Source organism: Hypanus sabinus, chromosome X1 (assembly GCF_030144855.1).
Source record: "Hypanus sabinus isolate sHypSab1 chromosome X1, sHypSab1.hap1, whole genome shotgun sequence".
NCBI lineage: Eukaryota > Metazoa > Chordata > Chondrichthyes > Myliobatiformes > Dasyatidae > Hypanus > Hypanus sabinus.
Genome location: NC_082738.1, coordinates 68431350 through 68458453, shown reverse-complemented (window position 1 = coordinate 68458453; position 27104 = coordinate 68431350). Strand labels below are relative to the sequence as shown.

The 27104-nt window shown below is 45.0% G+C and overlaps 1 protein-coding gene across 9 annotated transcripts in view; it reads right to left on the bottom strand.

The window, feature by feature from the left end:
• The window catches only part of LOC132384983 (SRC kinase signaling inhibitor 1-like), a 498151-nt gene that overhangs the window by 78060 nt on the left and 392987 nt on the right, over positions 1–27104 (bottom strand). For 8 of the 9 annotated variants that reach the window (XM_059956694.1, XM_059956688.1, XM_059956692.1 and 5 more), the window contains 9 exons: positions 26494–26689; positions 23913–24111; positions 21251–21344; positions 18791–19641; positions 18026–18118; positions 16101–16141; positions 14388–14542; positions 9824–9999; positions 8061–8138 (listed from right to left, as the gene is read on the bottom strand). In XM_059956694.1, the coding sequence (XP_059812677.1) occupies positions 8061–8138; positions 9824–9999; positions 14388–14542; positions 16101–16141; positions 18026–18118; positions 18791–19641; positions 21251–21344; positions 23913–24111; positions 26494–26689 (1883 nt within the window). The remainder of the gene's footprint in view (positions 1–8060; positions 8139–9823; positions 10000–14387; positions 14543–16100; positions 16142–18025; positions 18119–18790; positions 19642–21250; positions 21345–23912; positions 24112–26493; positions 26690–27104) is intronic. The other variant, XM_059956693.1, reaches the window with a different exon arrangement.

The following is a 27104-nucleotide window of genomic DNA, read 5'->3' as shown; positions in this document are numbered from 1 at the left end:
AACTCCACCCAAATAAGGACTCCCATTACCTTGGACCTTCCTCTCATTGCTACCATCAGGGAGGAGGTACAAGGACCTGAAAACACACACTCAGTGTTTTAGGAACAGCCTCTTCCCTCCACCACCAGATTTATATATATTGTATACTATATATAATACACTTGCTTCTTATTGCCGCAAAATAACAAATTTCACGACACATGCCAGTGATACTTTCTGGCTTGCTGAGTTCCTCCAGCACTTTATGTGTGTTGCTCAAGATTTCCAGCATCTGCAAAATCTCTTTATGTGTTTATGATTGCTTTGTTAACTCATCCCTTCTGCTGAGTGCTTCTGGCATTGGCCACGTTTATTTCTGATTCCCAGCATCTGCAGTTCTTATTTTCATGTTCAATGATTACAATGATTGAGTCATTATTACATTGGAGCTTCTGGGAGCTTCCTGTGCACAATCCAGGCATTGCGTTTCCTCCAGTACTTCCTTAACTGGGATGTCCCAATCTTACTGATTTTTCCAGGGGCACCATCGAGAGTGACCTGACCAGCTGCATCTCTGTCTGGTACAGGAGTTGCAGGGCATCTGACAGCAAATCTCTACAAAGGACTGCAAGGACTTCTGAGAGCACCATTGAGGTCTCTCATCCACCCATCAGAGATTTTTATCAGGAGCACTGTGCATGCAGGGCCCTTAGCACTGTCAATGATCCCTCCCACCATCTAACAATCTCTTTCATCCCTACAATCAGGCAGGAGGTACCACAGCATGAGGACAACGATTGTTAGTATATGAAACAGCTTCGTCCCCCTGGCTGTAAGACTATTGAACTCCCTGCCACCATCGAGGTCTCACCAGTTATGAAGTGGCAATAGCGTTATGCTGTTTACTTTTTAATGAGTTGTAAAGGCAACTTATTATTTGTTAGAGCAAACACGAGGAAATCTGCAGATGCTGGAAATTCAAACAACACACACAAAATGCCGGTGGAACTCAGCAGGCCAGGCAGCATCTATAGGGAGAAGCACTATCTTGATGAAGGGTCTCGGCCCGAAACGTCGACAGTGCTTCTCCCTGTAGATGCTGCCTGGCCTGCTGTGTTCCACCAGCACTTTGTGTGCGTTGTTATTATTTGTTAAGTTATTTGTGCTAATATTGCTTTATGTGCTGTGTGGGAGTTGTATGAGCACGTTGGTCCGGAGGAATATGTTTTGCTTGGGGGTATACAGGTACATATATATGGTTGAATGACAATAAACTTGAACTTGATGTCCCAAGGACAGGAAGGACACACCAGAAAAGCTGTAGTCCTTCCTAGTGCAAACATTTGGGGGCAGTAGACCTCCACTCAAGGTCGGAACACTGCAGAAAGTCTCCCCTCCTTCAGGTCGTTTCAAGGTGGCGTTCATCATTGCCTTCCAGAGCAGAACCAATTACAATGAATAGTTATGGTTATGGATGGCCAGGTGGAGTTTTCACCAAGGTCAAACGGGATGAAATAAGAATGAGATAATGGAAGCCTGGACAGTAGACAAGAGAACAGTCATACCCACTAATAGTGCCGGGAGCTAATTTTCTAGCCCCACTAGACTGCCTGTAGTTCTGAATTGCATTTTGAAAATCTGGCATTGCCGATGTACGGTACAGCTGTTGCAGGATTTGAATGGCTGGGACAAGTAAAAACTCCAAAAACAAGAAAAAATAGAAAATGCTGGAAATACTCAACAGGACAGACATCATCTGAGAAACGAGGAGAGAGAGGAGAGGGAAGAGAGAGAAAAAGAGAAATAGAGAGGATGAGCGAGAGAGAACGAAAGAGAGAAATAGGGAGGGACAACACAGAGAAAGAGAACTGAGAGGGTGAGTGAGAGAGACAGCAAGAGAATGAGACAACGTGAGCAAGAATGAAAGAGAGAGCAAGAGAGAGAGAGATACGAAGGGAGACAGAGAGAGACAGAGCAAGAGAACAAGACAATGGGAGAGAGAAAGAGAAATAGAGATGGAGATTGTGTGAGAAAGAGAGAAATAGAGCGAGAGAAGGACAGCAGGAGAGCAAGACAGCGTGAGCAAAAGTGAGTGAGAGTGAGTGAGAGAGAGAGGGGGAAACAGAGAGGGAGAGCGGAGAGAGAGTGAGTGTGTGTGTGTGTGTGTGTGTGTGTGTGTGTGTGTGTGTGTGTTTTAAGGTTTTAGTTGAGGAACTGCTATCGGGTCAGGTTTAGAGTTCAGACCCCACTTTGCTCTCGTCTGTCCTGACTGTCGGTTTCAATGCAATGCTGCTTCTCTCTACAGATGCTACTCAGCCTACTAAGTATTTCTGGTTTTCATTGGCTAACTTCCTTTCACGATGGAAATCTGATGCCCTCAGACAGTCCGGATGACCTGTGACTATCATCTCTCTGATGTGGTTGGTCAGTAAACACTGACCTTCCCAGTAAAACTGCATGTAGAAAATGAGGATACAAATCAGATACTAAGCACCAAGAAACATCAATGCACATTATAACAAGCTATCAATCTACAGGCCATGCCACTCAGGGACTTTTGTTTTGTGACCGTACAGTACCGTGTAAAGGTCTTAGGCACATATATATATACAGCTAAAGAGCCTTAAGACTTTGCACAGTACTGTGGTGATTTCATGTATTGCACTGTACTGCTGCCACAAAAAAAACAAATTTCATGCCATATGTGAGTGATGATAAACCTGATTCTGATACGGGTCTTTATTGTGGACTGAGAGTGGGAAGGGGGCAGGGAGAGGGGGATCATGATTGGGAAAAGGGGAAGGGAGAGGGGAGGGAGTGGGAAGCACCAGAGAGACATTCTGTATTTATCAATAAACCGATTGTTTGGAATCAAATGAGCTTGCCTGGTGTCTCAGGGCTGGGTGTGTCTGCACCTGCCCCTGGCACTCCTTCTCTGCCACATATCCCACACCCCCCTTGTGGTACTCCACCCTCACCATTCCCAACATCCTTTCCTGCCACCAGATTTACAAAATTGCTCTCCACTCCACGTTGACAAATACAGCACTGTGCAAAAATCTCAAGCATTCTAGCTATATGTGTGCTAGACTTTTCACAGTACTATATGTGTTGGATCATAACTATATGTGCTGTGTGAGACGAGACGTACTGTGTTTTGCACCTTGGTCCCAGTGGACCATTGGTTCACTTAGCTGTATATATATATATATCTGAATGGCAATAAACTTGAACTTGAATTTGAATCCAATCTCACTTCCCTCTTCTGTGACTGGCCCAGTTGTGGGGTACACACACACATATACCTGCAGCACATGTTCACCAGAGCAGGCAAATGGGGTCTGGCTTCATCATCTTATTGAGAAGCCAAGGTTGTCTGTCTCAGTGTAATAGCCGCACAGAACACAGGGGCTGAGGCAAAGAGGCTTGTAATTCAGAGCAAGGATTCAGATCGCTGACCCAGACTGTGAATTACAACAGTCAAAGCCATTGGTTTATCTTTTAAAAATAAATAAGCGGTCATGATCAGCAAGAAGAAAAAAAATCAGAACATTGGAGGAGCTCAGCGAGTCAAACAGCATTTTCAGAAGCAAAAGGTGCAAATCGATGTTTCCGGTCGAGACTCAGGGAACAGAAAGGATTATCAGTATATAGGGAGGATTACCTCTGTGCAGGGATCCCACTGGGATAAGTCAACTGAACACCAATTTCCAATGGACACTATGGAAAGCCCAGATCTCACTGCACTCACATCTACTGCGATGAAGTGCTTCGAGGAGCTGGTCATGGCCAAAACAAAGACCTGGGCCTGCTGCAATTTGCCTATTGCCACAATAGATCTACAGTGGATGCAATCTCACTGGCTCTCCCCACGGCCTTGGATCACCTGGACAATAGTAATGCCTATGTCAGACTGCTGTTGATTGATCACAGCTCAGTGTTCAAGGTCATCAGATCTTCAATACTAGTCAACGAGCCCCAAAACCTGCGCCTGTGTACCTCCCACTGCAACTTTCTCAAAGAGAGACCACAGTCAGTGCGGATCAGAAATGTCTCTTCTTCGCTGACAGTTAATGCTGACGCAGCTCAAGGATGTGTGCTTAGCCCACTGCTCTACTCTCTCTACACCCACGACTGTGTGGCTAGGTCATCTATAATGTTGCTGATGACACAAGTATTGTTTACTGGCAGAATTTCAGATGGTGATGAGGCCAGTAAGACCAGGAATTAATTGTGGATTTCAGGAATGGGAAATTGAGGGAAGACATACCAGTCCTCAGCAAAGTTCCTGGTAAAGTAACATCTATCCTGGACCCGACATTTTGATGCAATTACAAAGAAGGAATGACAGCGGCTATATTTCTTTAGGAGTTCAAGGAGACTTGGTATGTCACCAAAGACTCTCATGAATTTGTGCAGATGTACCGTGGAGAGCATTCAGTGCATCACCATCTGGTATGGAGGGATCACTGCATGTATTGGATAAAGCTGTTGAAAGTTACAAACCCAGCCAGCTCCATCATGGGCACTGGCCTCCCCAGCATCGAGGACATCTTCGAAAGGCAACGCCTCAAAAAGGCCGCATGCATCATTCAGGACCCCATCACCCAGGACATGCTTTCTTCTCATTCCTACCATCAAGAAGATACAGGAGCCTGAAACCATACACTCAATGTTTTTGCAACTTCTTCCCCTCTGCCATCAGATTCCTGAATAGACAATGAATCCATGTACACAACTTCATTTTTCCCCTTTTTTGGCTCTCTTAGTCATTACTTTTTAATTATATATATTTGTTATTGTAATTTATAGTTTTTATTAAGTATTGTACTGTACTGCTGCTGTGAAACAATAAATTTCATAGTATATGCTACTGACACTAAACGGGATTCAGATTCGGACCTGGTTTCACTTTGCCAGTGACTTGGGCAGTCTGATACCCTGCTGCTGCTTAGTTCAGAGAAAGTGCTCACTGGAAATGGAGCTCATAAGACTATAAGACACAGGAGCAGAATTAGGCCATTCAGCCCCTCAAGTCTGCTCCACCATTAGATCATAGCTGATCCATTATCCCACTCAACCCTATTCTCCTGCAATATTTGACACCATGACTAACCAAGAACCTAACAACTTCTGTTTTAAGTATATCCAATGACTTGGCCATCACAGCTCTCTGTACCAATGAATTCCACAGACTCACACCCACTGGCTAAAGCAATTCCTCTTCATCTCTGTTCTAGATGGATGTTCTTCTAATCTGAGGCTCTGCCCTCTGGTCCTCGACTCCCCTCAGTATGGGAAAGTTTCTGTCAACGTCCACTCTATCTAGGCCTTTCAATATCATCTGCCTACTGAGAGTGAATGGTCCCCATTTCCAGATCTGCCCTCCCAGCTAACTACTCAATTGCCACCAGACAACAACAACAATAGGGCTTGTTGGATAATATGGTAGAACTGCTGGCTTAAAAAATCTTTTTCCCACTTAATTCAATTTCCGGGATCTGGATATCGTGCTCAGACCAGCATGATATGCCGTCTTAGACTGTCTTTGAGAAGCTGATCGAGATGGTACAATCAAAGTAAATTTATTATCAAAGCATGTATATGTCACCTGAGATTAATTTTCCTGCAGGCATTCATGGTAAAACAAAGAAATACAATAGAATCAATGAAAAATTACAAAGACTGACAAACAACCAATGTGCAAAAGTGCTAATTTAAAAAATAACACAAATAATGATAACAATAAATAAGACTGAGAACATGAGCTGCAGAGTCCTTGACAGTGAGTCTATAAGTGAAAATACTTACTGATGAAAGTGTTTTCTCAATCCGATGGGAAGGAAGTTACAGAACCTAGACCCAGCACTGACGAATGAATAGCAATATATTTCCAAGGTGTGCAACTTTTCTGTTTAAAAAGCTTAGCTTTATTTGTCACATGTACATTGAAGCATTGAGTGAAATGCGTTGTTTGTGTTAAATCAAATCAGCAAGGGTTACACCGGGCTGTTTCTGCTATCAACATTACAGGGGAACTTACACCGTAACCAGGTTCCTTTTTTCCAAGATGGGTTCTCATCTGAATTTACTAATATTTACCTGAGCTCACTTGTGTGTATGAGTGTTGCTAACTTAGATGTTCATAACCTGGGGAGGGCCTGTATTAACTTTTATCAAATTATGAACATGGACATCCAGGTCTATGTTGAACACTATCACCATTCTATCTGTCACTATTTAAAAGTTAGTCTGCCCTTCTACTTTATACTAAATGGATGACTGTAAATGTTCCTGTATTCCTCCACCATGTCCTCAACACTTACTTATCCCTCTGAAGACCCCACCATTTTCTTAAAACTTCCACACTGCTTTAGATGTAGTATGCTTGGTTTCTGATGCAAATCAGTGATACACACTGTGAATAGTTATATATTCAGCACCAATCCCTTCTCCCAAACCAAGAATGAACATCCGACACTTCCAATAGGGTCCTACCACTGGGCACATAATCTCCCCACCCCTACGAACCTGTCTGCTTTCTGTAGGGATCATTCTCTATGTGACTCCCTTGTCCACTTGTACCTTCCCACAAATTTCCTTCCTGGCACCTATTCCTGTAATGAGTACCTGCCCCTACATCTCCTACCTCACCAGCATTCAGAGCCCCATACAAGTCAAGTCACTTTTATTGTCATTTCAACCATAACTGCTGGTACAGTACACAGTAAAAACGAAACAACGTTCCTCCAGGACCATGGTGTTACCTGAAACAACACAAAACTACACTAGACTACCTGAAACAACACAGAACTACATTAGACTTCAGACCTACACGGGACTACATAAAGTGCACAAAACAGTGCTAGACAGTACAATAATTAATAAACAAGACAATAGGCACAGTAAAGGGCAAATTACAATATAATAATAAATGATGTAAATGTAAATATAAACTGTTTTAGCAGGAATTGAGAAAGAAATGAGCAAAAATTGCAAAGGGAGTGGAGTGGCGTGTGTGTGTGTTTGTTTGTGTGTGTGTGTGTGTGTGAGTGAGTGAGTCAGACTAGACTATGGGAATTGAGGAGTGTAATGGCTTGGAGGAAGAAACTTGGTCATCCCTCCAGGTGAGACCACACTTCATCTGTGAGTCCAGTGCTCCCTGTGCGGTCTTCTCTATATTGGTGAGTCCTCATACAGATTGGGGGACCATCCCATCGCACACCTTTCCTCTGTCTGCAGCAATAAGCAGGATCTACCGGTGGGCATTCATTTCAATTAATCTTTCCATTCCCATTTCTATCCATAGACTCTCTACTGCTACAATGGGGCCAACTCAGCTTGGAGCATCAACACCTTATATTCCACCTAGGTAGCTTCCAACTTGATGGCATGAACATCGATTTCTCTAATTTCTAGTCATCACACCCCTCTAGTTCCCCAACCCCTCCCAGCAACCATATTTGTTTTTCCCCATTTCTGGTGACCCTCTCATTTCTTCTCTTCTCCTCCCGTAGCCAGATGAACTACAGAGGACTGGGAAGTTTTTAAAAGCTTACAAAAGGAAACTAAGAAGGACATTAAGAGGGAAAAGATGAACTATGAAAGGAAGCTAGCAAAAAATATCAAAGAAGATACTAAAAGCTTTTTCAAGCATATAAAGAGTAAAAGACAGGTGTGAGTAGATATAGGACCGATAGAAGATGATGCTGGAGAAATTGTAATGGGAGATAAAGAGATGGCGGAGGAACTGAACAAGTATTTTGCATCAGCCTTCACTGAGGAAGACATCAGCAGTATACCGGACACTCAAGGGTGTCAGGGAAGAGAAATATGCGCAGTCACAATTACGACAGAGAAAGTACTCAGGAAGCTGAATAGTCTAAGGGTAGATAAATCTCCTGGACCAGATGGAATGCACCCTCGTGTTCTGAAGGAAGTAGCAGTGGAGATTGCGGAGGCATTAGCAATGATCTTTCAAAAGTCGATAGATTCTGGCCTGGTTCCGGAGGACTGGAAGATTGCAAATGTCACTTTGCTATTTAAGAAGGGGGCAAGGAAGCAAAAAGGAAATTATAGACCTGTTAGCTTGACATCGGTGGTTGGGAAGTTGTTGGAGTTGATTGTCAAGGGTGAGGTTACAGAGTACTTGGAGGCATCTGAAAAGATAAGCAGAACTCAGCATGGTTTCCTTAAAGGAAAATCCTGCCTGACAAACCTAGTGCAATTTTTTGAGGAAATTACAAGTAGGCTAGACAAGGGAGATGCAGTGGATGTTGTGTATTTGGATTTTCAGAAAGCCTTTGACAAGGTGCCGCACATGAGGCTGCTGAACAAGATAAGAGCCCATGGAATTATGGGGAAGTTACATATGTGGGTAGAGCATTGGCTGATTGGCAGGGAACAGAGAGTGGGAATAAAGGGATCCCATTCTGGTTGGCTGCTGGCTACCAGCCGCTTCTTTTTACATTGTATATCAACGATTTGAATTATGGAATGGATATCTTTGTGGCTAAGTTTGCTGATGATACAAAGATAGGTGGAGGGGCCGGTAGTGCTGAGGAAACAGAGTCTGCAGAGAGACTTGGATAGATTGGGGGGAATGGGCAAAGAAGTGGCAAATGAATTACAATGTCGGAAGGTGTATGGTCATGCACTTTGGTAGAAGAAATAAACGGACAGACTATTATTTAAATGGGGAGAGAATTCAAAGTTCTGAGATGCAACGGGATTTGGGAGGCCTCATGCAGGATACCCTTAAGGTTAACCTCCAGGTTGAGTTGGTGGTGAAGAAGGCGAATGCAATGTTGGCATTCATTTCTAGAGGAATAGAGTATAGGAGCAGGGATGTGATGTTGAGGCTCTATAAGGCACTGGTAAGACCTCACTTGAAGTACTGTGTGCAGTTTTGGGATCCTTATTTAAGAAAGGATGTGCTAACATTGGAGAGGGTTCAGAGAAGATTCACTAGAATGATTCTGGGAATGAGAGGGTTAACATATGAGGAACATTTGACCGCTCTTGGACTGTACTCCTTGGAGTTTAGAAGAATGAGGGGGGACCTCATAGAAACATTTTGAATGTTGAAAGGCATGGACCGAGTGGCAAAGTTGTTTCCCATGGTGGGGGAGTCTAGTACGAGAGGACATGACTTAAGGATTGCAGGGCGCCCATTCAGAACAGAGGTGCAAAGAAATTTTTTTAGCCAGAGGGTGGTGAATCAGTGGAAATTGTTGCCATGGGTGGCAGTGGAGGCCAAGTCATTGGGTGTATTTAAGGCAGAGATTGATAGGTATCTGAGTAGTCGGGGCATCAAAGGTTTTGGTGAGAAGGCGAGGGAGTGGGACTAAATGGGAGATTGGATCAGCTCATGATAAAATGGCGGAGCAGACTCGATAGGCTGCATGGCCAACTTCTGCTCCTTTGTCTTATGAACTGCCCATCACCACTCTCTGCTGACTGACGTCCTTCTCTTTCTCCACAGTCCTCTCCTAACAGATTCTTCCTCCTTCAGCCTTTACCTCTTTGACCTATCGCTTTCTAGCTTCTCACTACACCCCCTCCCCCACCCACCTTTCTCCTCACCTGGTCTCACTTATCATCTGTCAGCTTCAACTCCTCCCCATCTTCTTATTCTAACTTCTGCCCTCTTTCTTTCCAGTCCTCATGAAGGGTCTTGACTGTTTATTCCCCTTCACAGATGCTGCCTGACCTGCTGAGTTTCTCCAGCATTTTGCGTGTGTTGCTCTGTATTTCCAGCATCTGCAAAACCTCTGTTTATTCCCACTTTGTTTTCTGCGCACTGCTCACTCCACGAGGCTTTGGAAGGGGAAAAAAAACTTACTTCAGTTGTTGCACAATCATTTCCTCCTCGTTCAAATACTTCTGTCTCTCCTCCTCTACCAGAGCACGCTGGCGGTGCAAGGGGTCTTCCTGCTTCCGCAGAGCCTCTGACACTCTGATGCTTATCTCCGATTCCAAGCGCTTCATCATGTGCTTCATGGTGTCCTGGCTTTGCAGCTGGCCAAGAGGGGAACATATAAGAATTTCACACCAGGTCTGGGAGATTGGGTCCATCAAACTTCAAAGTAATTTTATTATCAAAGTACATATATGCCACCATATACAACTCTGAGTTTTATTTCCTTGCGGGCATACTCAGTAAATCTGTAGAATAATAACTGTAACAGAATCAATGAAAGACTGCACCAATTTGGGCGTTCACCTGTTGTGTAGAAGACAACAAACTGCAAATTCAAAAATAAAGAAATAATAATATTAAATAAATAAGCAATAAATATCAAGAACATCTGATGACGAGTCCTTGGAAGTGAGTACATAGGTTGTGGGCACATTTCAGTGTAAGGTGAGTGAAGCTGAGTGAAATTATCTCTTCTGGTCCAAGAGCCTGATAGTTAAGGGGTAATAGATGTTCATGAACCTGGCAGTATGAGTCCTGAGGCTCCTGTACCTTCTTCTTGATGGCAGCAGTGAGGAGAGAGCCTGGCCTGGGTGGTGGGGGTCCCTGATGATGGATGCTGCTTTCCTGTGACAGTGTTTCATGTAGATATGTTCAATGGTGGGAAGGGCTTTATCCATGATGGACTGGGCAACGTTATGGAGAGGTTTCAGAAGAGATGGGTGGAGGAGATGCCTATCATTGTACAATATCACAGATCTAGGCGCTATTAACAAAATCAATCCCATCAGGAATTCTAGATAAACATTCTCTACTCAGATTGTCGCAAAGTATAGGTGATTGGCGGAAAGCACTGGGGGATGTCAGACTCTACTCAGAATGGGGACAACATGGAATATGGTGATTGGATGAAAGTAGAGGGGATGTCAGAGGTAGGTTCTTTACACAGAGAGGTGGGTGCATAGAGTGTGCTGTCAGAGGTGGTGGTAGAGGAAAATACATTGGAGGAGATTTAAGAAACTCTTAGGTAGGCACATGGATGAAAGAAAAATGGAGAGAGATGCAGGAGAGAAGAGTTAGATTAATCATGGACTAGATTAAAAGGTCAACACATCATCATGGGCAAATGTAATGTGCTACGTTTAATGTTCACTACCAGGGGGAGGTTCAGGTGAACTGCCAAGATTCATGGACAATGAAAAGAGGTATAAGGTATCCAGGAAAGGCTCATTTAAGGCAGGGGTTCCCAACCTTTTTTATGCCATGGACCATTACCATTAAGAAAGTGATCTGTGGAACCCAGATTGGGAAGCCCTGATTTAAGGGGAAGGTGGGTAAACACATGAGGGAGAGAGGAATAGAAAGGTGTGGTGAAGGGGAGGAGGTGAGAGGATGGGTTTTAGTGTGCAGCATCAATACTTAATTTATATATATATATTTGTGATTTATAGTTTTTTAAAATATATTATTATGTATTGCATTTACTGCTGCTAAAAAACAACTTTTATGACATATACCAGTGATACTTAACCTGGTTCTGATTCTACTAACACTTATAATTACTTTTGAAAAGACATTTCATTCCATATCTGTACTTCAACCTTTAATGAAGGGGGACCTCATTGAAGCCTATTAAATATTAAAAGGCCTAGATAGAGTGGATGTGGAGATGATGTTTCCTATAGTGGGGGAGTCTAGGACCAGAGGACACAGATAGAGTGGATGTGGAGAGGATGTTTCCTATATGGGGGAGTCTAGGACCAGAGGGCACAGATAGAGTGGATGTGGAGAGGATGTTTCCTATAGTGGGGGAGTCTAGGACCAGAGGACACAGATAGAGTGGATGTGGAGAGGATGTTTTCTATATGGGGGAGTCTAGGACCAGAGGACACAGATAGAGTGGATGTGGAGAGGATGTTTCCTATAGTGGGGGAGTCTAGGACCAGAGGACACAGATAGAGTGGATGTGGAGAGGATGTTTCCTATAGTGGGGGAGTCTAGGACCAGAGGACACAGATAGAGTGGATGTGGAGAGGATGTTTCCTATAGCGGGGGAGTCTAGGACCAGACAACACAGATAGAGTGGATGTGGAGAGGATGTTTCCTATAGTGGGGGAGTCTAGGACCAGAGGACATAGATAGAGTGGATGTGGAGAGGATGTTTCCTATATGGGGGAGTCTAGGACCAGAGGGCACAGATAGAGTGGATGTGGAGAGGATGTTTCCTATAGTGGGGGAGTCTAGGACCAGAGGACACAGATAGAGTGGATGTGGAGAGGATGTTTCCTATATGGGGGAGTCTAGGACCAGAGGACACAGATAGAGTGGATGTGGAGAGGATGTTTCCTATAGTGGAGAGTCTAGGACCAGAGGACACAGATAGAGTGGATGTGGAGAGGATGTTTCCTATAGTGGGGGAGTCTAGGACCAGAGGACACAGATAGAGTGGATGTGGAGAGGATGTTTCCTATAGCGGGGGAGTCTAGGACCAGACAACACAGATAGAGTGGATGTGGAGAGGATGTTTCCTATAGTGGGGGAGTCTCGGACCAGAGGATACAGATAGGGTGGATGTGGAGAGGATGTTTCCTATAGTGGGGGAGTCTAGGACCAGAGGACACAGATAGAGTGAATGTGGAGAGGATGTTTCCAGTAGTGGGGGAGTCTAGGACCAGAGGACACAGATAGAGTGGATGTGGAGAGGATGTTTCCTATAGTGGGGGAGTCTAAGACCAGAGGACACAGATTGAGTGAATGTGGAGAGGATGTTTCCTATAGTGGGGGAGTCTAGGACCAGAGGACACAGATAGAGTGGATGTGGAGAGGATGTTTCCTATAGTGGGGAAGTCTAGGATCAGAGGACACAGATAGAGTGGATGTGGAGAGGATGTTTCCTATAGCGGGGGAGTCTAGGACCAGGGGACACAGATAGAGTGGATGTGGAGAGGATGTTTCCTATAGCGGGGGAGTCTAGGACCAGAGGACACAGATAGAGTGGATGTGGAGAGGATGTTTCCTATAGTGGGGGAGTCTAGGACCAGAGGACACATGTAGAGTGGATGTGGAGAGGATGTTTCCTATAGCGGGGTAGTCTAGGACCAGAGGACACAGATAGAGTGGATGTGGAGAGGATGTTTCCTATAGTGGAGGAGTCTAGGACCAGAGGACTCAGATAGAGTGGATGTGGAGAGGATGTTTCCTATAGTGGGGGAGTCTAGGACCAGAGGACACAGATAGAGTGGATGTGGAGAGGATGTTTCCTATAGCGGGGGAGTCTAGGATCAGAGGACACAGATAGAGTGGGTGTGGAGAGGATGTTTCCTATAGTGGAGGAGTCTAGGACCAGAGGACACAGATAGAGTGGATGTGGAGAGGATGTTTCCTATAGCGGGGGAGTCTAGGACCAGAGGACACAGATAGAGTGGGTGTGGAGAGGATGTTTCCTATAGTGGAGGAGTCTAGGACCAGAGGACACAGATAGAGTGGATGTGGAGAGGATGTTTCCTATAGTGGGGGAGTCTAGGACCAGAGGACACAGATAGAGTGGATGTGGAGAGGATGTTTCCTATAGTGGGGGAGTCTAGGACCAGAGGACACAGATAGAGTGGATGTGGAGAGAATGTTTCCTGCAGTGGGGGTGTCTAGGACCAGAGGACACAGATAGAGTGGATGTGGAGAGGATGTTTCCTATTGTGGTGGAGTCTATGACAGGAAGACTGGCATCAAAATACGAGGACACCACTTTAGAACAGAGATGGTGAGGAATTTCTTTAGCTAGAAGGTTGTGAACCATTGCCAGCATTTTGTATGGGTTTCTCAATATTTTCAGTGTCTGCAGAATCCCTTTTGTTTGGGGTCCTCTGGGGGACGTGTAGCAGAAGAGCCTGGAGCTTTGGTGGCAGTGTGTGCTGCTAGAAGGTCCAGCATCACTACGCACCTATCCAAGTGTATCAACCTTAACCACCAACCCCTGGCAGGGTGTTTGTGCACCCACCACTCTCTGTATATGAAAGTATCACTGACATCCCCCTATATTTTCCTCACATCACCTAAAAATTATGTTGCCTTGCATTAACCATTTCTGCCTCTGGCTGTGCACTGAATCTGTGCCTCATATCATCTTGTACATCTCTATCAAGTCACCTCTCATCCTCCTTCACTCCAAAGAGAAAAGCCCTAGTTCACTCAACCTATCCTCATAAGACATGCTCTCTAGTCCAGCAGCATCTCCTCTGCATCCTCTCTAAAGCTTTCACATCTTTTCTATAATGATGCGACCAGAACAGAACACAATATTGCACCCTGGCTCGGCCACACTTGGAATATTGTGCTCAGTTCTGACCACCTCATTGTAGAAAATTGACCTGCTCCCTTTTCTCTCCTTGGGTACGCAACGATATTCCTCACCCAATCCTGGTTCCTCTATCACCACCCGGTATATGCATAGGTTCAGGGATCAAAGTGCATTCAAGGGTCAGCGATCGAATACCTGGAGCTTGCGCAGCTGCTGGAGTTGGGTTCGAAGGTCGCCAGCGTTCTGCTGGAGGTCGTGTAGGTGGAGTTGCATCTGAAGCCTGGTGATGGCAGTGGGATGGCTGACGGATCTGGTGCCAGGAACGGTACTGCGGACAGACGGGCTCAGAGCTGGCCGCATGGATGGGGAGAGAGGGAGAGTGAAACACACACAAAACACATAGTCAGAGAGGGCACAGTGTAAACAGACATTCCCAACAACCAGATTGGGCACATCACTCACAGCATTGTGCACCCATTGAGTTAGACTTGCCCTTCGGCCCAACTCAACCATGCTAACCAAGGTAGTCCCATTTGCCTGCATTTGGCCCATTTCCCTCTAAACTCTGTCAGCTCATTCCATATAGGCAGCACCCTCTGTGTGAAGAATTTGCCTCTCATGCTCCTTTAAATCTTTCTTCTCTCATCTTCCTCCCAAGCCCTCTAGTTTTTAGTTCTCCTTCTCTGTGAAAAAGACACTTTGATTTTATACTCCTCTAATTTACACAGGGCTGGCACGATAGCATAGCAGCTAGCGTAATGCTATTACAGTGCCTGTGATCACCGATCAGGGTACAATTCCCACCACTGTCTATAAGGTGTTTGCACGTTCTCCTCGAGAGTGCGTGTGTTTCCTCCAGGTGCTCTGGTTTCCTCCCACGTTCCAAAGACGTACAGTTAGGGTTGGTGAGCACAATATATTGCTACGCTGGAAGTGTGTTAACACTTGCAGGCTGATCCCAGCTCAATCTATGAACTGTGTCGGTCGTTGACGCAAATGACACATTTCACTATGTTTCGATGTACATGTGACAAATAAAGCTAACCTTTACTGAATCCAATTTGTATGTATATGCTCTTGGATTTCAACACAGAATAAAAATAAACATCCGGATAAAAATATATCTGAACAGAGGGATCTGGGAATACAGGCCCATAATTCCTTGAAAGTGGTGTCATAGGTAGGGCTGTAAAGAAAGCTTTTGGCACATTGGCCTTTACAAATCAAAGAACTGAGTACAGGAGATGGGATGTTATGTTGAAGTTGTGACATATGGTGAAGCCTAATTTGGACCATTGTGTGTAGTTTTGATCACCCACCTAAAGGAAATATATCAATAAGATTGAAAGAGTACAGCGAAAATTTACAAGGATGTTGCTGGGTCTTGAGAAGCTGAGTTATAGGAAATGGTTGAATAGGTTAGGACTTTATTGTCTAGAAAGTAGGAGAATGAGGGGAGATTTGAAGGAAGGATACAAAATTATGAGGTGTATAGAGAGGGCAAATGCAAGCAGGCTTTTTCCAGTGAGTTTGGGTGGGACCAGAACTAGAGGTCATAAGTTAAGGGGAACGAGCTGCCAGTGGAAGTGGTTTGGATAGGTACATGGATGGGAGGGGTATATAGTCCACATGCAGGTCAATGGGAGTAAGTGGAATACCAGCTTGGCAGGACTAGATGGGCCGAAGGGCCCTTTTCTGTGCTGTGGTGCTCTATCTCCAAGAGGCACTTTAAGGAGCTTGATAGAGTATTTTATAAAATGAAAACGGGGCATAAAAGAGCATAGAAACTGTGACTTATTGACCAAAGTTAATGCATATCAAATCCCTCCCTTTCCCATTGTGATTTTGAGATGGGAAGCATAAAATGTTCCAGATATAAAAATAGTACAGATAATGAAGAATACTTACTTCCAGTGCCTGAGCTGTCATTTATCGATTCAGATTTATCGCTGTGGGGGAGAAAATGGAAATATAATTGCCTGATCTAGAGAGCATGTCTTATGAAGATACATTAGGTTGAGCAAGCTACAGCTTTTTCTTTTGCAGCAAAGGGGGATCTGAGGTGACTTGATAGAGGGTTACAAGATGATAAGAGACATAGATCAAATGGACAGCTTTAGGGAGAACACAGAGGTGATTTACCAGGATTCTGTCTGGTCTAGAGAGCATGTCTTATGAGGAAAGGTTGAGGGAGCTAGGGCTTTTCTCTTTGGAGCGAAAGAGGGTGAGCAGTGACTTAGTAGAGGTGTACTAGATGAAAAGAGGTACAGATGGAGTTGACAGCCAGGGACTTTTTCCCAGGGCGGAATAAGGAGGAATAAGGAATAAGGTGAATGAAGGCAGGTATAGGAGGGATTTCAGAGGTAGGTTCTTTACACAAAGAGTGTTGGGTGCATGGAACGCCCTGCCAAGGATGGTGGTAGAGGTAGATACATTAGGGGAATTTGAAAATCTCTTTGATAGGCCACTTGGATGATAGAAAAATGGACGGCACTGTTAAATGGTCCTGTTCATCCATGGTTTCTGGTTTGGGTAATCTTTGAATCCTATTAATCAAGAACCCATTAACCTCCACTTCAAATATACCTAAAGACTTGGCCTCCACAGCCATATGTGGCAATGAATTCCACAGATTCACCACCCACTGGATAAAGAAATTCCTCCTCATCCCTGTTCGAAAGGGACGTCCTTCTAATTAGAGGCTGTTCCCTCTGATCCTAGACTCCCTCACTACAGCAAACATCCACTTTATCTAGGCCTATCAATATTCAACAGGTTTTAAAGAGATCCCCTCTCATTCTTCTAACCTCCAGCAAGTAAAGGCCTGGAGCCATCAAGCGCTCCTCATATGTTAGCCCTTCATTCCCAAGATCATTCTCGTGAACTTCTGCAAAGCCAGCCACATCTTTTCTTAGATAAAGGGTCCAAAGAGATGGGCAATTTTGTGCACAGGTGATGATTAAAGGGTAGGAGTTTCAAGATAGCCTAGTTTAGGAGAGTGAATGGCGCCTAACGGTGACTCCTTTGCTTGCATCTTTGGAAACAGCTCTATTTACATCTTTAATATCTCTATTTTCCCCTTTCAGGTTGCTTTTGAAGACCCTGACCTGGAGTTACACCCTGACTTCGGTTCTTTGCAGGAATGGGACCCGGTCTCGGGGTTTCACGACCGGCTGTTATTCAACATGCCTAAGAGCTTCGCTCGCCTTCGGGGGTCCGAGATTTCGTGGCGGATCGAAGGTCAGTCTCACAGCAAGAGATCAATGTGTCGTGGGAGTCGGAAGATCAGATTCCTGAGATCGGAGCCCAGATTCCTGAGATCTTTGGAAAGAGCGACTTTTAACATCGTAAAACAGCGAGTTGCTTGTTATGTCTCCCGCTCGCTGTGAAAACGGCGACTCCTCTTCCTCCCTCATTAGGGAGAGAGAGAGAGAGAGAGAGCCTGTGGTATGTCGAATACTGGGTGAAACACCTAGTCTCTGGGGTAACTGCAGTCTGTGTCTTTGCTCGGAGGCAGGGCTGATGTGTGCTTTTTCGCCGGTGGGGGAGGGGGAACATTGCTCGCTGCCGCTTACGCGCAGGAGGGGGAGGAACTGGTGGGGACTTTGCAGTTCTAACATTTAACTGTCACTCATCCTTTGGGGCACTCCTCTGCTTTTGTGGATGCTTGTGAAGAAAAAGCATTTTCAGGATGTATACTGTATACATTTCTCTGACATTAAATGTACCTTTGAAACCTTTACAGAATAGTGATGGAGTAGTTGTTGTTCCTGCCACTAAGGTACAAGAAAAGCAGGGCTCAAAACTGAAACTAAAAAGATCCAACACTCTACCTGGCAGATTCTCCATCATTCCCTCGTAAAAGTGCGTTTTGTACTAGTCCTGTCAAACTAGCAATCTGTTTCTCCATGGCTTCCATCCGTTCCCTGTAAAAAGGAACCAAAACACAGTCAAAATATACAGTAGCTTCACCCCATCATCTCCACCCAGAATGGAGATAGTTTGGTTGGTCCCATTTCCATAGGTAACGAGACTGAAACTGCACAGAAATAATCCCCTGTTCACTGCACTTTGCAGACTAAATATTGGGAACTGATGCTGGCATTTTGCTCATGATTTTTATCATGAGATAACTATAGTAATTCACTTTTATAGTTAATTTATAGGAAAATAGTAACTATATATAAGACCATAAAACATACTAAAGGAGCAGAATTAGGCCATTCGGCCCATCAAGAAAACTCCACCATCCTTTTCAAGCCCATTCTTCTGCCTTCTTCATATAACCTTTATTGCCCTGACAAATCAAAAATCTATCAACCTCCACTTTAAATATACTCAATGACCTGGCTTGCACAGCCATCTGTGGCAATGAGCTGTACAGATTACCACCCTCTGGCTAAAGAGATTCCTCTTCATCTCTGTTTTAAAGGGAAGTCCATCTATTCTGAGGCTATACCCCCAGCCATAAACTCCTCCACCACAGGAAACATCCTCTCCACATCCACTCCATCTAGGCCTTTCGATATTCGGTAGGTTTCAATGAGATCCTCCCCCCCCCCCCCCCCATTCCCTCATTCTTCTAAATTCTACATTACCTTGTCTCTGGGTCATTGACAGCCAAGGGGGAGCTGTAGCCGGACGCTGGACGCTCAGTCGTCCCTGCTCTTTCCGAGGGTCCTGGAAGAACATCGGCCGCGGCCGCAGCTGGGCTAGCGTTCCGGGGTTTAGCCCCCGTGGGCTCGGTTCCGGCGGGGGCTGGGTCCTTGCGGAAAGACGGGCGCACCGGCGGGGACCTGCCAGAGGGTCCGGAGTAGGGACTGTGCGGGCTCTGACCCTGCTGGGCATCTATCAACCTGCTGTCGGGGATCTTCTGCGGCGACGAGGGAGCCATCCGGTAGCCAAGGCCGGTGCCGTAACCATCACTATAAATCGGTGGGCTGGGCTTGTAGAAGGGGTCGTCCAGGTCGCCGTGCAGCCCTGCAGCTGAGTAGGTGCTGAGTGACCTGACAGAACCTCGCCGGTACAGACCGCTGGGATAAGAAAAGGGGTCTTGTAGCCCAGCCAGAGACTGCGTGGACGCAATGCTCAAGCGCCCTTCATGCGCTGCACTGTAGGGGTCTGCATACAGGCTCTCGTGTTTCATCAGCACCACGTTCTTGTTGCCCATGTCTTCGTCTGGCTTGACGTCCCGGCGCTCCAGGATGGCACTGGGGCTGGGCGAGGCGGGCTGCGAGTGAGGCAAGGCGCCCAGCCGCTCAGCATGGTGGACAGGGCTCCCAGTGTAGGAGGGGGGGCGTCCGCCACTGTACGACATCCGTGACCGGGAGGGGGATGACGACTGCAGGCCCGATGATGGGGAGGCTGACACAAGGTGGGGGGAGCCAGACGCGACACTGCTGAGGCGACGGGTGGGAGAGGACTCTCTTGATGTGTAAACCATCTCTCTCTGTTCAACAGAAAGAACATTAACTGTTAGACCAGAATCTGGCAGAGGTCAGACTCAGAATCAGGTTTATTATGTATGTCATGAAAATTGTTTTGTTACAGCAGTACAGTGTATTACATAAAAATCACTACAAGTTAAAATACTAAATAAATAATGTGAAAGAGGCATAGCGAGGCACTGTTCATGGACCATTCAGTAATCTGTTGCTGGAGGGGAGGAAATTGTTCCTAAAACATTGAGTATGGGTCTTCAGGATTTTGTATCTCCTCCCTGATGTTATTAATCAGGGAACAACACACATTGCTTAAACTAATCAAGCAATTAGTAAATGAAATAGACTTGCAAATTTCTACAGATGTACCATGGAGAGCACTCTAACTGGCTGCATCACCGTCTGGTATTGGATGTGAGGGAGGCCTACACGGGATCAAAATGAGCTAGAGAGGGTTGTGAATTCAGTCAGCTCCATCATGGGCACTAGCCTCCCCAGCATCCAGGACATGCCCTCTTCGCACTGTTACCATCAGGGAGGAGGTACAGGAGCCTGAAAACACACACTCAACGATTCAGGAACAGCTTCTTCCCCTCTGCCTTCAGGGAGGAGGTACAGGAGCCTGAAGACACACACTCACTAATTCAGGAACAGCTTCTTTCCCTCTGCCATCAGCGAGGAGGTACAGGAGCCTGAAGACACACACTCACTAATTCAGGAACAGCTTCCTCCCCTCTGCCATCAGGGAGGAGGTACAGGAGCCTGAAGACACACACTCAACGATTCAGGAACAGCTTCTCCCCCTCTGCCATCAGAAGTCTGAATGGACATTGAACCCATAAACACCAGTTCACTAATTTTTTTTCACTTTTTGCACTACTGATTTTCTTTAACTTTTTAAATATATACTCACTGTAATTTATATTTTTTATTATTATGTACTACTACTGCATAACAAAAAATTTCACAACATATGCCAGTGATAGTAAACCTGATTCTGATTCCTTTCCTCTGGCTTTCTATCCCACAATGCAATAGTGTCACCAACTTTCAGTAACAGTGGAATGGAAGCAATCTTCAATGCAGCAGTGGTTTAGGGACAAAAGGGAGGAGAGTAATGGAAAACAGAACATGGGGCTTCATTGTTCAGTCACACTTACTTACAGTAAGATCAACTTAAAAAAAGCTGCAACCCTTCATGAAGGCACATACTACGCTGAACACCTTTGAGTAAATGTAAGCACTTCAATAGACAAATCCCTACCTTTCTTCTCAGATGCCTCAGTGGTGATGGGGCTGCCTTTAATGTTTAAGCTCCTCTGCCTCTCACTTGTGACTAACTTTAAATCATCAGGTCCTTTCAATCACTATTGATGTGACCTTTGACATAATTACGTAACATTTGCATGTTCAGGCCTGTGCTGGTTTCCATCGGACACAGGCTGGGACATAGAAGCAAGAGTCTTGAGATTTAAAAGTACAACCTCATGGTGTGAGATGATGGTGAAGGTAATATGGTCAGTAGGTAAGGTTTGATGAAGCAACCAGCCTTCACCTGATCTCAATGTTCCTTACAGAAGTGGTTGCCTAGCAACTAGCTGCAAGAATCTGTCTTACCCTTAGATCTCCATTTGCAATATGGGAAGCCGGATATGGTGCATAAATGGGATCTTTCCTGAATATCTTTATTATACTTCGATCTTGAATATCCCTGGAAGAGAGAACAAAGGAAATGCCGGGATTAAATACCGTGCAGATGGAGGTCCTGGTAACAAAAGGTCAGAAACAAATGTTATATTCTTGTGCAGTCTTCTGTGTCTTCATTTACTGGCTTTTCACACTTCTGTTTTCTGGCAGAACAGTTAACCTCAGGTTTCTGGGTACCCCCAAGGCTCGGTTACGAGTGGGGGCACCAGAAAGCACTGAGGGGGTTCAATATTCACCAGGTTCAAGAACAGTTATTATCCCACAACCATTTGGCTCCTGAACCAATGTGGATAACTTCACTCACCTCAACACTAAACTGATTCACCAACCTATGAACTCACTTTCAAAGTCCAGGACCTGAGGAAACAGCCTCAGAATAGAGGGACGTCCATCTAGAATGGAGGTGAGGAGGAATTTCTTTAGCCAGAGAGTGGTGAATGTGTGGAATCCATTGTGACAGGCAGCTGTGGAGGCCAAGTCACTGGGTATATTTAAGGCAGAGTTTGATAGAATCGTGATTGGTCAGGGCATGGATATGGGGGGGGGGGGGGGGGGGGAAGGCAGGAGACCGAGGCCGAGAAGGAAATGGATGAAATGGTGGAGCAGACTCAATGGGGCAAATAGCCTAATTCTGTTCCTATATCTTATAGTCTAACTCACATTCTCATTATATATTTATTATTTTTGTATTTGCTCAGTTTGTCTTCTTTTGCACATTAGTTGTTTTTAGTCTTTGTGTGTTAGTGTGAAGCTTTTCATTGATTCTATTGCATTTCTTTTTTCTACTGTGAATACATGCAATAAAATTAATCTCAGGGTTGTATATTGTGACATGTACGTATTTCAGTAATAAACCTACTTTGATTTTGACTTGGTGATATTTTCAATATCACATCAGAATAGATGTTGTTGACTTCCCTTCATAGTGGTCACATTTATGACCCACTTGTGTTAGATAAACGTGTAACAGGATAGTTTAAAGATAAAGATTAGTTTTATTTTTTGCATCCACATTGAAACATGCAGTGCAATGCATTGTTTGCTTCAAATAAAATCAGTGAGGATATGCTGGGGGGTCCTACAAATGTCGCCAAGCTCTTGGCGCCAACGTAGCGTGCCTACAACTCACTTGCCCTAACCCATACATCTTTGAGGTGTGGGATGGAACTGGAGCACCCGGAGAAAACCCAAAATGGTCATGTGGAGAACACTGAAACTCCTTACAGACAGTGGCGGGAACTGAACCCTGATGAAGCTCGATTACAGCTAGCACTGTAAAACGTTGTGCTAACTGCAATGGAAGTTTAATGGAAGGCTTGGGAAAGTATTAGTGCAACATCGAGATAGAATAGTGATGATAGACTCTGAAAATCCCGAGTTACACACAGAAAATGCTGGAGGAATTCAGCATCTGTGGAGGGGAATAAACAGTCGACATTTTTGTCCAAGGCCCTTCACAAGGACTGCAAAGAAAGAGGGCAGAAGCCAGAATAGTGTGAGAGGGTGGCATGTCTCTGGATGAGTACATAGTCGAAGGGGTGCCCATATCTAAGGAAGGATGTGCTGGCATTGGAGAGGGCGCAGAGGAGGTTAGTGAGAATGATCCTGGGAATGAAATGGTTAACATATGAGGAGCTTTTGGTGGCTCTGAGCCTGTACCCACTGGAGTTTAGAAGAATGAGGGTAGATCTCATTGAAAACTATCAAAAATTAAAGGCCAGGATAAAGAAGATGTTTCTGATAGTGGGAGAGTTTAGGACTGGATACATAGCTTCAGAATAGGATGCCCCTTTAGGACAGAGATGAGGAGGAATTCCAAACACAAAGTACACTGCAGATGCTGTGGTCAAATCAATACGTACAAAAAGGCTGGATGAACTCAGCAGGTCGGGCAGCATCCGTTGAAAGAAGCAGTCTTTGGCTGCTGAGTTCATCCAGCTTTTTTGTATGTCTTGAGGAGGAATTTCTTTAGCCAGAGGGTGATGAATCTGTGGAATTCATTGCCACAGACAGCCGTGGAAGCCAAGGCATTGCATAGTCATAAGGTGATTGGAAGAAAGTATAAGGGGGATGTCAGAAGTAATTTCTTAGTTCTTTACAGAGAGTGGTGTGTGTGTGAAATATTTATATAATCATACATACAATCTTTTTATGTATAATCATGTTATATACATAATCTACATGCATGATGTATAATATCTATCTATACACACACACAATCATTCTATTTCTAAAATCAATTTATTTATTTATTTCAACGTGGAGTAGGCCTTGCTAGCTACACTGTCCCAGCAACCCCACAACACTGATTAACCATAACCTAATCAATGACTAATTCACCTACCCAATATGTCTTTAGATTATGAGAGAACCGGAGCACCAGGGAAAACCTCACCCATTCCACGGGGAGGACACACAGAGACTCCTTACAGAACAGTGCTGGAGTTGAACTCTGAACTCTAGCACACCCGAGCTGTAATAGTGTCGTGCTAACTGCTACACTACCATGGTGCCCAAGTGATTTTGTGCTGATCACTTGATCAAAGATTGTTGTACCCATTGCTCCTCATACCTCACATCCTCCAGCTCATAGAAGATGTTTCTGGTCTCGTCCTTAATAAGGATGGCAGTATTAGGGGACTTCAGCATGCCCATGGTGAGCTTCTGTGGGAACATGTGGACGATCAGAGCGTGCAGGGTGTCCATGCTGCTGATTTCGTGAGTGATGTGGACCCTCCGTGTTTCTTCACCAAACTGGAGGAATAGCACTCCTGTCGAAACCACACAAAGTCACACAGTCAGAGATGTTCCACAAGCTCCTATCCTCATAAATGGCATGAACATCAGTTTCGTCAACTTCTGATAGTTTCCTGCCCCCTCTTTTTACCATTCCCCATTCTGGCACTCCTCTCATCCCTTCTTTTCTCCTCCCTCCTCCTTCCCTTTCTCTTGGAGTCCACTCTCTTCTCCAATCAAATTTTTCTTCTTCAGCCCTTTACTTCTTCTAACTATCACCTCCCAGCTTCTCATTTCAGCTCCCTCCTCCACTCACCTACCTTCCCTCTCATCTGGTTTCACCTATCACCTGCCATCTTGTGCTCCTTCCTCTTCCCCCATCTTCTTATTCTGGCTTCTTCCCCCTTCCTTTCCAGCCCTGTTGAAGTGTCTTGGCTCAAAATGTCAGCTGCTTAATCCTTCCCAAAAGTCTGCCTGACCTACTGAGATTCTCCAGCATTTCCTGCATATTCCCCTATCCTCATTAAGGGATTGGAGCTGGACAGGGTCAGTGACTTTAAAATCCTCGGTGTTACCATATCAGAAGATGTATCCTGGGACCAATACGTAAGTGAAATCACAACGGTGCCTCTACTTTCTTAGACGCTTGCATACATTCGGCATGTCATCTAAAACTGTGACAAACTTCTATAGTTGCTCAGTAAAGAGTATCTTGACTGGTTACATCACGTCCTGTTATGGAAATGCCAATGCCCAGCAATGGAAATGTCTACAGTGGAAACAGCCCAGTCCATCTCAGGAAAAGCCCTCCCCACCATTCAGCACATTTACAAGTAGCACCGTCCATCATCAAGGATCCCCAAAATCTACGCCACGCTCTCTTCTCATTACTACCAGGTACAGGTCTCACACCACCAGGTTCCCCTTCAACCATCAGGCTTCTGAACCAGCAGACACTTGCCTCAACTCTGAACTGATTCCATAATCTACAGACTCATGTTCAAGGTCTCTAAGTTCACAATATTATTTATTTTCTATTTGCACAATTTGTCCTCTTCTGCACATTGGATGTTTATCAGTCTTTGTTTATGAATAGTGTTTCATAAATTCTATTGTATTTTTCTATTTTCCTGTAAATCCCCGCTAGAAAATGAATCTCAAGGTTGTATATGGTGGCATATACATGCTTTGATTATAAATTTACTTTAAATGTTGAATCAAAGTTTAATGTTTTAACTACCTTGATCTGTTTGGGTGGCGGGATGGAGATACACTTCTACCAAAGGCGATCCTTCCCTCCGCTAGCCTGTAGGTCACCCACAGGCAAAGTGTAGCACCTGCTTAGCCCCCCCCCCCCCCACACACAATCAGGGTCAGGTGAAGCCATGGGAGCAGGCGGTGGACGGTCGTACGAGCAGCCGGTGCAGATCACAAGTCCTGGTGATGTGACCACTGACACCAGGCAGACAATCTCTGAAGAGTATTGATAATGGCTGGGATCACCCGTCTCGTAAAGACACTGCCCAGAAGAAGGCAATGGCAAAACCTCTTCTGGAGAAAAATTTGCAATCAAGAGCAATCATGGTCATGGACCGTGAATGCCCACATCATATGGCTCGGCACATAATGACGATGATCTGTTTACCTCCCAGTTTGCTGCACCAAACAAAGCAAGGCATGCTCCTGCAAGATAACTTAACCTCTAAAACCTCGTATCATTCTTATAAATCTGTACTGGATTCCTCCCTGCATTACCCTTCCATCACCCCCAGTGTTCATTTCAGGTACCCACCACTCTCTGTGTTAAAATGACATCCCCACCCTACGCTTTCCTCCACAAAGCTTAACAAAGATGTCCCCTGGTATTAGCCATTGTTACCCTGCAAAAAGGCACTGGTTGTCCCCTTGATCTATGCCTCTTATCATTTTGTACACTTCCATCAAGTCACCTTTCAACTTCCTTCACTCCAAAGAGAAAAGTCCCAGCTCGCACAAAGCTTCCTCATAAGACATGTTCTCGCATATTTAACACACCTCCACTGTGAAAAAGCCTACCTCTGACACCCTTACTATACTTTGCCCCAGTCACCTTAAAATATTGTCCCCCTCATATTAGCTATTTCCACTCTGGGAAAATATCTCTGGCTATCCACTCAATCAATGTCTTTTGCCATCTTATACACCACGATTAAGTCAACTCTCATCTTCTTTTGCTCCAAAGAGAAAAGCCCTAGTTCACTCAAACTCTCCTCATGAGACATGCTCTCCAATCCAGGCATCATCCTAGTAAATCTCCTCTGCACCCTCTCTAACGTCTCTACATCCTTCCTATAATGAGTTGACCAGAGCTGAGCACAACAATGCTAGGGTAGTCGAACCAGAGTTTTATAGCATTCTCTCCATCCTACACATCCTACCTGGTGACCGGAGCTTGGCCTGACTTGTGGACCTGGACAGAGGCAGGCTCTGTCGGAAGCGATTAGATCGAGTGAATCCGATGGGAACCTCTGCCTCCGACATGGTTTCCAAAGACTCTGCTGAAGCGAATGGAAGCTTGGCTGCCTGGTCCGCCAGTCCTGACTGCTGGCTCTGGGAATGTCTGGGACTCCGAGTCTGTATGCAAAAAAGATAAGGAGAGAGAGGTAAGTTAGACCAAGTGGACGTCACTTCAAGGATCACGGATCAACTTTAAATACAAGAGCTTCTACAGATGCTGGAAATCCAGAGTAATACACACACACAAATTTCTGGATGAACTTTGATGAAGGGCCTCGGCTCGAAACATTGACTCTTTATTCCCTTCCCAGATGCTGCCTGACCTGCTGAGTTCCTGCAGCATTCTGTGTGTGTTACTAAAGATCAACTTTATTTGTCATATACATTTACATGTAGAAATGGGGTGCCATGGGAGCATAACGGTTAGCACAATGCTATTACAGTTCGGGGTATTGGAGTTTGACATTCAATCCCAGTGTCCTCTGCAAGGAATCTATATGTTGAAATGCATGGATTTTCTCCAGGTGCTCCA